Below are 12,500 nucleotides of genomic sequence, written 5' to 3'. Positions count from 1 at the left end.
CTGTGGTTGTTTGCAGGTAGGAAGTTGCAGGATGTGGAGCCAATGTGTTTTATTATTTTTAATGGATTTGTCATTTCAAAGTATGGTTTTCTTTGTTGCAAAAGAAGGCAGGATTGAATGAGCCATATAATGCTTAACTGACAATAATGGGATAGAAACATTATACGTGATGTATAATGTTTGCAGCTACACTTGTTTCAATGGTGTCTGTGATGCATAACTATTTTTGGGCCTGTATCCCACTTTTATTTTTCGCTTTGTCCAGAATTCTTGCTCTAAGGTTGAGAGGTATGGTTCCATGCTAAATCAGAAGGTTGTATTTACCTTGGAAGACTTTTCAGCATAATTATGAGGAACAGAGCATTTTTAATATCTCCACTTATTTCCAATATAAACTGCCATGTAACCTTGCAAATAACTTTCTTATTATGCTACTTTAATTATTTTGGAATTGACAGGTATGCTTCATTGGTTCGGACGTAAGCATAGTGTGCTGTGACTGATTTCTTGCAGCAGTCTGTGATCGCAATAACTTTTCTGTGTTTCTGGGTGTGTGATCAATTTAACAGTTTTAAAGATGTTTTCCAAAATTAAATAAATTCATAATAAATAAAAAAAGTAATCCTTTCTTCACTTTGAGCTATTGACAAAGTGGGGGAATTTGTTTTTTTCAAAAGCGATGGTCAGCTTTACAGCTTAGTAAACGGTCAGTCTGTGAATAACTTCTGCACAAATTAAAATGGCTGAATGCCAAATGGCTTTAGATTGGAGGGAAGTTATATGTTTACTCCAGTATGTAGTATGATCTTAGAGAGTTCATATATTTCTTATTGATTTAATTTTTGCTGAGCAGTTGTTTTGTTGATTTATTGATGGTCCTTTTGGTGGTGGGAAATTGCATGGATGTCTCTGTTATGATTTTTTTTTTCAGATATTTTGACTTCCAGACAATTTCAATCAGTGAGACTCTGTCATGTGATTACTGAGGTTGCCTATTTTACAAGTAGGGGTTCATTTTCTGTGTGTGTGTGTGTGTGTGTGTGTGTGTGTGTGTGTGTGTGTGTGTGTGTGTATAAGAGAGACAGATTTAATATGTATACTGAATATATTTTTGCAAATGGAATTCTTAGTTAACTAGGCCCCTCTTCTTAGACAAGTAGACTTGAGTAACCAATATTAGATCTTAGCCATCCAGCTGGGAAAGTTTAGTATCTGGATTTTCCTTCCAGTTTGATGAAGGCTATGCTTCTTACTTAAGGAGTACATAAATGGCTATCCATCCAGTTGTAGTGTTGTTGAACTACATTGTTTGATAATGAGAGGAGCTTTTTACAGAAGTTGAAAGTTTTTGTGTCAAGAACCTGTCCATACAAAGTGGCTTGTTTATGTTGCAGTGAAGGCTGTGGTCTTTGTAGTGAGTGTTTTAAATATAACCAGTATTTCTGAGGTGGAGAAAGTCTCTTAAGGCAGGATCTTTCTTAGCCTGGAAAGCAAGCCAGTGATGAAATTTATAGGGACCGGTGAGAGACAGAGGAAAGCAAGAAGCTTTTTAGTCTGTTTGGATAACTAAGTGAACTCAGTCATTTGACCCTTTTTTTGTCAGAAATGGTTGTAGTCTTTCTTTTGGCATGGTGTTTTGCTGAGGCACTTGCCAAAAGGGGTGTTGCGCTCAATAATTGCTCTTGTAAAGGAAGAATACAGGGATGTTATGACCTCCTTGTCCCTGGATGAAATACCCTTACTAATGAGGTGGGCCATGTAAAAAGCTTTCCGTACAACGGAGACAACGTGTTGGTCAAAAGTCAGGTTTCTATCAACCTGGGTGCCCAAGCACCTCACAACTGACTGTGTGCTTACAACATTGTTATTAATGTGATAATTTGTGGGGACATCACTCTCCTCAAAGGGGATGATTGTGCATTTTTTGGCATTTAGCTTGAGGCCATGTTTCTGGCACCAGTCATTTGTTTGGGTGAGACCCTCTTGTAGCTTATTCAGAATTATTTTATTAAGTCAGCAATGTGAATTCTGTATTGCAAATTTGTTGGCTTTTTGTGGATTATAGTATTGTAGGACTGCTAATATTGACATTGTATGTAGATGGACTTCTGGAGTGGTTTTCCCACTGAGAAATGCTAGTGCTGTAGTGAATATCTGTTTATTTGTAAAAAAAAAAATCTATATATTAACTAAGATGTTAGAATTAACTGTTAGATTAGAGAATTAAAATCAGAATGAGAATTAGAATTTTAAGGCAAATATTAAGCATTTATTACATTTACTAATTGTTCGCATGCACCTACAGTACAGCCAGGAGGTCGACTTTGGTCTCCCGTGGCAGCGAAAGAGTTAACTATATGATATATTTTATATGCGGCACCAAGACAATTTCTGTTCACTCAATGCGGCCCCGGCAAGCCAAAAGGTTGGACACCCCTGCTGTAGTGTGATCTCAGAGTTAGAATATATATTTACTGGGAGGTGTGGTGGGCACAGCCCCCCACAATACGATTTTCGATTACTGTGAATTTTCATTGATTACATATTCGATGAACGGATTTTTCGTTCACCTGATATAGACCCATGTTGATATATATATATATATACACACACACACACACACACACACACACACACATATATATATATATATATATATATATATATATATATATATATATATATATATATATATATCACACACTCTGGCTAGGCTTATAAATGCCCTAGGGCAGATAGCCTAGTATGAACCTATGAAACTATGAACAAATACACTATAATAACACTACCACTATGGCATAATGCATAAAACATAAATTTAATGTAGATAAAACCAAGTTGAAGCATAAAAATCCAAGGACAAAAAGATAAGTTTTCAGGTACTAATAATACCCTTCATCAAATCTAAGCCATTCATTCTCTTTCAGCACTTCAAAAAAAAAAAAAAAACCATGAACAGTCACAGTCATCATTTCAGTCTATGCCTTTTTAAAGGCAGGTTTCAAGGGAAGGCTTGTATTAAGTCCTGGGGTCTGTCTGCTTGTAGATTTTCTATCCAATGCATTTCAGCTAACTCAGTTTGTAGAGTTATATAATCAGCCCTAGCATTTCCTCTGACAACCTGAAGGACCAAAAAAGAAAAGGAATGTGTAGCATTAGGTGAGATATGTTTTATTAATGGACTTTTATTATCCCTCAAACAACTGTCGCTCCCATGTTTTGATATTCTTTTCTTAAACTGTCTTTTAGTTTTGCCAACATAGAAACAGTTATATTGTTGGCAACATGCAATGTATATCACATTCTGGTCTTATAGTCTGCATAGGTTAATGGTGCATAACATTTTCCAATCATGCTGTGAAAATAACCCTGTTTTGTAGAGTTGAATTTGCAACATGTGAAAGTTCTGCACGGATAGATACCCACTCTGTTAGACAACACCCAGTCATTACTTAGTATACTTTGGCATAATAAGCGTTTAAGGTTCTTAATTGTTTTTGAAGGAGAAAGATGGAACCTCCTCCACCTTCATCTTAATAGTATCCTCATAGGTTAAGATCCTCCAGTTGTTCTTTACAACATCACAAACATGACAAATAGTATGCATCCTAAACATGTTTATAATAATTTATTAAAGGCGCAGGTGTTAAAGAGTTCCAAACTGCATACTAGAGAGGAAGATTTTTTAACAGCAAATCAATCCCTGGCCCATCACTTTATGCAAAGAGGTTATAAAAAGAATGAGGTACATAGAAACATCCAGGAAGCTATATCACTAAGGAACACCCGTGGGAAACCATTTTTCTCTAAGAAGGTTGAAGAGCATATTACAGACATCACAAGAAATGATATAACTAATTGGCGCATGAGAATTGTTTTGACTTATTCAAGTGATATCTGTCATGTTTGTTATGAGTTCCTGTTACCTAATCGAACTTCCAGAAGGTTGAACACCAGAAGTTCTAACCTGGAAGTTCGAAAGGTGAAAATGTCAAAGCCACGGAAGTCTGAATTCTTTCCCAGGGAAAGAATTCAGTTGGACATTGCTGCGGCTTAGACATTTTCTCCACTGTGGTGCAGAAGTTATGGAATGGGTTAAGGTAAGTGTCTGATTGTGACGGACGTTGGGGTTAGGACACGGGTAAGGTAAGTGTGTGATAGTGACGGACTTTAGGGTTAGGGCATGGGTAAGGTAAGTGTGTGATAGTGACGGACTTTAGGGTTAGGGCATGGGTAAGGTAAGTGTGTGATAGTGATGGACCTTAGGATTAGGGTTTGGGTTAAGATTTGTGAATAGGTAGTTGTGTATGTAAGGTTTAGTGTAGGTTTATAAAGTTTTTGGTGTGCTTGTGTTGTGTGTGTGTGTGTGTGTGTTTTTCGGAACAGTGAATTTTTTCCCTGGGAAAAAATTTGCTGTTCCAATGTTTTGATGTTATTACATTTCAATCTTCCAAGTTCGAACATCTGCTATTTGACCTTCTGGAAGTTTGATAATGTAATATGAACCCGTTTGTTATGGGGCTGACTTACTGATATGTTTCTTACGAATCTTAGCTAACTCTATCTCTAATTTTTAATCATAAGTTAAGCACTGATACATCATTGCACACTAAAGCCAGTCTCTTAACCCCTCTAGACCAAATTATTTACTGATTTCCTGATTTTGGTACATAAACTTTTATGTTTATGTATCTACATTAATTACTTTACCTCAAATCAATATCTTAACTAACTTAACTTTTTTGTTGCCCCAGCAATTTTTTTTCACTTGGAAAAAACACACTGTTCTGGCTTTTTGACATTTTGTAGTTTTGGTTATTCCATGTCAATGTAAGAGCTTTCGCTCTTTTGAAGTTTTGACATCCTAATATAGACCCAAGAAAAAATATGGACATTCTGAACAAATCTGGACAGTTGAGAGGCATGGAAGGTAAGTGTAAATGAAAAGGACTGTGTTACACTGCTTTCTGACAGCACTCACTAAGTGCTTTATGACTCTGCAAATTGGTAAAACACAGCATTTTTTCTGAAACTACTCATACATGGAGCATAACAAGCTCCATGCACTACAGGGAATTATGATTGGGTTGCTGATCAAGGTGAATTTGTTGTCATCCATGTTAAGCAGACATAATTAGTTGGTTAGGACCACCAATGTGCTCATAATCCTCTATAATATATTCTATTATGCCTTCAGGACACATCTTGCACCCTTGGTAAAAGTGCAAGATCAGCAAATTAGATTAACCTCTGTTGCAAGCCTCATAGCACTTGTTACACTCAGGCAATGTAAGAATTGTCTAATGTCACAGACAATGATCTTTTACTTACCATGGCACTGTCTATTTGTGAGAGATGTAAGTACCTAGCTAAATTTGAGCCCACACTGGCACAGTAAATCCCATCATTCGAACTTTGCTCCCGCATACCACAATCCACACATATTAAATTATCCTTTGCTGAGGTACTAAAACAATCCCTATCAACAGGCTAGTAGGTGCAAAACCCGAGTGTGCAACACCAGTTAGTGATAACATAGCCATGAGTCAAGGAAAACAGTACATTCAAAACCAATTACACTTCAATAATCTTCAAAAAGAAATAAAATGCGTTAGTAATCAATGCCTATATAGTTAGGCACATCGATTCTACATTAGTAATCAATGCCTATATAGTTAGGCACATCGATTCTACATTAGTAATCAATGCCTATATAGTTAGGCACATCGATTCTACATTAGTAATCAATGCCTATATAGTTAGGCACATCGATTCTACATTAGTAATCAATGCCTATATAGTTAGGCACATCGATTCTACATTAGTAATCAATGCCTATATAGTTAGGCACATCGATTCTACATTAGTAATCAATGCCTATATAGTTAGGCACATCGATTCTACATTAGTAATCAATGCCTATATAGTTAGGCACATCGATTCTACATTAGTAATCAATGCCTATATAGTTAGGCACATCGATTCTACATTAGTAATCAATGCCTATATAGTTAGGCACATCGATTCTACATTAGTAATCAATGCCTATATAGTTAGGCACATCGATTCTACATTAGTAATCAATGCCTATATAGTTAGGCACATCGATTCTACATTATTAATCAATGCCTATATAGTTAGGCACATCGATTCTACATTATTAATCAATGCCTATATAGTTAGGCACATCGATTCTACATTAGTAATCGATGCCTATATAGTTAGGCACATCGATTCTACATTAGTAATCGATGCCTATATAGTTAGGCACATCGATTCTACATTAGTAATCGATGCCTATATAGTTAGGCACATCGATTCTACATTAGTAATCGATGCCTATATAGTTAGGCACATCGATTCTACATTAGTAATCGATGCCTATATAGTTAGGCACATCGATTCTACATTAGTAATCGATGCCTATATAGTTAGGCACATCGATTCTACATTAGTAATCGATGCCTATATAGTTAGGCACATCGATTCTACATTAGTAATCGATGCCTATATAGTTAGGCACATCGATTCTACATTAGTAATCGATGCCTATATAGTTAGGCACATCGATTCTACATTAGTAATCGATGCCTATATAGTTAGGCACATCGATTCTACATTAGTAATCGATGCCTATATAGTTAGGCACATCGATTCTACATTAGTAATCGATGCCTATATAGTTAGGCACATCGATTCTACATTAGTAATCGATGCCTATATAGTTAGGCACATCGATTCTACATTAGTAATCGATGCCTATATAGTTAGGCACATCGATTCTACATTAGTAATCGATGCCTATATAGTTAGGCACATCGATTCTACATTAGTAATCGATGCCTATATAGTTAGGCACATCGATTCTACATTAGTAATCGATGCCTATATAGTTAGGCACATCGATTCTACATTAGTAATCGATGCCTATATAGTTAGGCACATCGATTCTACATTAGTAATCGATGCCTATATAGTTAGGCACATCGATTCTACATTAGTAATCGATGCCTATATAGTTAGGCACATCGATTCTACATTAGTAATCGATGCCTATATAGTTAGGCACATCGATTCTACATTAGTAATCGATGCCTATATAGTTAGGCACATCGATTCTACATTAGTAATCGATGCCTATATAGTTAGGCACATCGATTCTACATTAGTAATCGATGCCTATATAGTTAGGCACATCGATTCTACATTAGTAATCGATGCCTATATAGTTAGGCACATCGATTCTACATTAGTAATCGATGCCTATATAGTTAGGCACATCGATTCTACATTAGTAATCGATGCCTATATAGTTAGGCACATCGATTCTACATTAGTAATCGATGCCTATATAGTTAGGCACATCGATTCTACATTAGTAATCGATGCCTATATAGTTAGGCACATCGATTCTACATTAGTAATCGATGCCTATATAGTTAGGCACATCGATTCTACATTAGTAATCGATGCCTATATAGTTAGGCACATCGATTCTACATTAGTAATCGATGCCTATATAGTTAGGCACATCGATTCTACATTAGTAATCGATGCCTATATAGTTAGGCACATCGATTCTACATTAGTAATCGATGCCTATATAGTTAGGCACATCGATTCTACATTAGTAATCGATGCCTATATAGTTAGGCACATCGATTCTACATTAGTAATCGATGCCTATATAGTTAGGCACATCGATTCTACATTAGTAATCGATGCCTATATAGTTAGGCACATCGATTCTACATTAGTAATCGATGCCTATATAGTTAGGCACATCGATTCTACATTAGTAATCGATGCCTATATAGTTAGGCACATCGATTCTACATTAGTAATCGATGCCTATATAGTTAGGCACATCGATTCTACATTAGTAATCGATGCCTATATAGTTAGGCACATCGATTCTACATTAGTAATCGATGCCTATATAGTTAGGCACATCGATTCTACATTAGTAATCGATGCATATATAGTTAGGCACATCGATTCTACATTAGTAATCGATGTCTATATAGTTAGGCACATCGATTCTACATTAGTAATCGATGTCTATATAGTTAGGCACATCGATTCTACATTAGTAATCGATGCCTATATAGTTAGGCACATCGATTCTACATTAGTAATCGATGCCTATATAGTTAGGCACATCGATTCTACATTAGTAATCGATGCCTATATAGTTAGGCACATCGATTCTACATTAGTAATCAATGCCTATATAGTTAGGCACATCGATTCTACATTAGTAATCGATGCCTATATAGTTAGGCACATCGATTCTACAGTCATGAGGCTGGAAAGGTTTGGGTGATAATGAGCTGCCTCTTAGGACCCTTGAAACAAACAAATAACAGTATGGCATGGCAGTGGCCCGTGTTGGGATAAATGACCTATCGCTCAGAATCCTGAGGGATCTAAAGAGGGAAATGACAGAACTACCCATACATGTCAATGCAGGAAAGAACCTTAGTACTGAGAATAACCCTGCCATCATCAGAAATGATACTAGAGTAAGAATGACTTATGCATCAGCAAGGGATGAGATGCTTTTAACTGCTCTTGATTTACCAGAGATAGTCTGCACCTTTCATTCCAAGGCTTCCACATACTGGTGAAACCTTTTACAAACCCCACCATGCCATTTTAGGCAATGTCCAGCTAGTGAAGCTACCAATAAAACCTTCAAAACAAATCAATCTTTGCACCATATCAAGGAGGCACTACTTAATGTTAGACATCTAAACAACAAACATGTTATACCTTGAGGCCATCCTGCATTTGGATTACATGTATTTATGTGCTGTTACAAAACTTGATGTAAGTGCCGAGACAGTAATATTTCAATATCTGTGTTTTGTGTTTACCACTTGCTAAGATCTCTCAGCAACGGTGGTGGCATATCCATGTTTGTTAAAAAACACTTTACCTTGAGAAAGAAACCTAGAACCCAGAAGTGGAGCTTATAAAAGTTTGATTTATGCTAAATAAGCTATCAGTTCATACCATGCTACAGAACCCCCTGCATGTCTCGACAAAAACACAACGCATTCCTAAATATTCAGAATGAACTCCCATAAGTTAGAATGCTGTTATCCTAGGTAATTTTAACTACCAAGTGATTAACTGGGAACCTATATCACCAAAATTTAATATGCTACAAAAGCTTCTTGGACCAGATTGTTAAATAACTTACTAAAGGACATAGCATACATGACCTGGTCTGAATAAACTTAGCACTGGTATGCACCATCCACAAAGTATTTGTCTTACTGGTCCAATCAGATCACAAGCCAGTAATCTTCTCCAGTAGAATCTCTGAACTATCCCAGACAAATATCAAATAATTCAAGGATTTCAAACATATAAATTTCCTACAATCCATTCATGAAGTTATTAAATTCACTTATAACAATATTGCCCATAATGTTAATACTGCAAAGAGCTATACAGGAAACTTCTACTCACATCCGTATCATATCGGAAGTATCAACTTGATCAAGACAAATGGGGAAGTCTAAAAGCAAAACATGTTGGTGCTCTCAAGCATTAATAAACTAAGTTGTAAAAGGAAGAAAGTCCTACCTATATGGCAGAACAAATAACTCCTTAATTAAGCAGAACATCAAACAGCTATATAAGAAACTAAAAAAAGAATAAGAAAAATAAAATTAGGAAAGTAAGGCAACAGCCAACATTGCCCCAAGCTTATTCATAATGGTACTAAGTACTCTGACCCAGGGGATATTGCCTATTCTGCATACTGGCTAGGAAATTTAGCAACACCTTCACTCTAGAGACATCCAAACCCACTTATTCTTGATGAAATCAAGCCACCAACAATCAAGAAAGAGCACATGGTTAAGGTACTCTCAAAAATTAAGAATAGCTCAACCATGGGGCCTTAGAAATTACCCAGCTGTTTAATTAACAGCACTAAGCAAGCATTACCTTGCCAGGCTCTCATCCCTTGTTTGTTGGCCTTTCTTTTGGAGTATTGTGATTGGGGCACCATGCTGGACACACTGGCCAGTGATGGGAGCTTTGCAAGAGCAGGAAACCCTCCCATAGAATATGCGAGGATATAGACTGATGATGGTGCCAGTCTATGTATGGTTTATATATCAGCATCCCCACAACAAAATAAGAATATTACCCAAGCCACTCTGGTGGCATAGAAAGAAAAAGTCCTGACTACGGTCCAGCCAACTTGGATTTGTTTAGTGACATTGATGACAGACAGAGTGGCAGGGACGGATAGGCATTACCATCCCAGGGATGGAGTGCAGGCCTATGGGCATCATATGTGATTATCTCTGGTGGTAGATGGGATGACAGACAAAGTGGCAGGGAGGGATAGGCATTGCCATCCCAGGGATGGAGTGCAGGCCTGTGGGCATCATATGTGATTATCTCTGGTGGTAGATGGGGATGGTGCTGTGGGAGGAGTGGTCTAAGAAAAGGGGAAATAGTGGAGATGTGGCTGAGCTGCTGTGGAGTCAGGGTGACATACATGTCTCCAATGCGCATCTACCCCTATGACATATCACAGGTTTCACACTAAGGATAGGGGAGGGATAAAGGAGAGCAGGCCAAAATAACAAAAAGCACACGTAATGTAGGACAGCACCAACAAACACCACAGGATGTCATTAAGATCCTTACTGTCCCTGTAATACATTTAGACATTTAACTTGGGGTAGACTAGCAAACTGGTAGAGATGGGCATAGTGCAACTGAGATGGCTATCAGAATGACAGAAAGAAACTTCTTCTTCTTTCAGCTTTTTCCCGGTTAGGGGTCACCACAGCAGATCACCTGTCTGCTCATGATTGGCAGTGGAGTTTTACAGTGTCGAGTTGCCAGCCCGGCACCCAACCTTCCACAGAAGGCACACACACTCACTCCTAGGGCCAATTTAGAGTGTTCAATCCACCTACAGCATGTCTTTGGGATGTGGCAGGAAACTGGAGCACCCGGAGGAAACCCACACAACCACAGGGAGAACATGCAGACTCTGCACAGAAGGAACCCCTAACGAGGATCAAACTGCAGAACCTCTTGCTGTGAGGTAGCAATGCTAACTGCTGCACCACTGCGGCTGCCCTAGAAGGGGAGAAAGAAACAACAGTGCAAAACAAAACAAAAAAAGGACTTCAACCAAAAGCCATGGGAGAAAATAGATTCCTGGAATGCTGAACAACAACATGCTTTCTTCAGCCAGGATAAGCCAAAAGTGAGTACTACAACAAAGAAACTACATGAGCACCTGTATTTATGGCACATTCTTAACACAATTCTATTTTCTCTTCCCCTGTTTTGCCCCTGTTATTCTTGCTGTTTATAAAGTTTCTTTTTTTAATCCACTTTTGAAATAGCAACATAAGAAGTTAAAGTCATTGCTTTTTATATATGTGGAAATGGATAACTTTGTAAATTTTGACTGAATTTTAGGTGTAAGACGTTGTATGTGGTAGTGGCAAAGAGAAAAAATAATTCACAGCTTTATGAGAAACCCAAATGGACACAAACTTAAACCCCTCACACACACACACACACACACACACACACACACACACACACACACACACACACACACACACACACACACACATATGCATATACACTTACACAGAAACACAAATAAATATAAATTAAAAGCAGAAAGCATAGTATATGAAAATGCAGAAATGCAGGAATATAACTGTGCAGAAAGTGTCCTACTGCAGCATAAACAAAATAGATCCAGTGCTTCTTAAATTTTAGCAATTGTCTGATTTTTTTTCTCATGGTTCTCTCATCTTTTTAAAGGGAACTGATGAACTATATGCGAGGATACAAGACTTTCTTTGCATCCTTAGCTGAACGTCTGTGTGATGGTGATCTGGTTGTACGAGATAGCTCTACATGTTGGAATGGTGAGGATGTTGTCGAAAGGTAAGCCTGTCATTGTACCAAATGTTTAGTTTTCTTTTTAACTCATTTGGAATATTTGTAATGTCCGACAAATAGCAAAATATAAAATATGAGTTATAGTAAACTGTGATTAAAGAACAGATTTCTGCAGCATAACTCAGTAAGTTTTTGCAGTTGAATAAGAGACAGAGGTAAAGACATTTATTTTGGGTATGTTCTGCACAACATTTCTTTTACGGAGACTTAAGTAAACCATGTTGACACTGTATAACTCCAGGCTGGTTATGCAGATTCTTCTATAAAATATCTGAAACTTTTCATGTCAGTGTCAGATTACCTGAAAATAAAATATTATTTTGCTAAGAAGTGGTTCAGACATGTTCTAGAAATAGTCCAACGATTCAAACACCAACGCACACACACATACTAACATTTACAAAATACATGCATCCATATGTATGATGCATGTTTATTAATCAGGGTATCTATTTTCATTGCCAGATATCTACACAAAAAGATGCGTCTAAAAAGTTAACACTGGAAAATATCAAATGACAATTGCGTATCCATGA

At 37.2% G+C, this 12,500-nt stretch overlaps 1 protein-coding gene across 3 annotated transcripts in view; it reads left to right on the top strand.

Annotated features, from left to right (window-relative positions):
- The window catches only part of GPC5 (glypican 5), a 4,047,478-nt gene that overhangs the window by 1,911,168 nt on the left and 2,123,810 nt on the right, over positions 1-12,500 (top strand). For all 3 annotated transcript variants that reach the window (XM_044070105.1, XM_044070104.1, XM_044070106.1), the window contains one exon: positions 11,824-11,949. In XM_044070105.1, the coding sequence (XP_043926040.1) occupies positions 11,824-11,949 (126 nt within the window). The remainder of the gene's footprint in view (positions 1-11,823; positions 11,950-12,500) is intronic.

The sequence above is a fragment of the Protopterus annectens genome, chromosome 4.part1, assembly GCF_019279795.1.
Source record: "Protopterus annectens isolate FY-2018-M chromosome 4.part1, PAN1.0, whole genome shotgun sequence".
Taxonomy (NCBI): domain Eukaryota; kingdom Metazoa; phylum Chordata; order Ceratodontiformes; family Protopteridae; genus Protopterus; species Protopterus annectens.
Note: the sequence above shows the minus strand (reverse complement) of the source record. Positions and strands in the feature narration are given on the sequence as shown.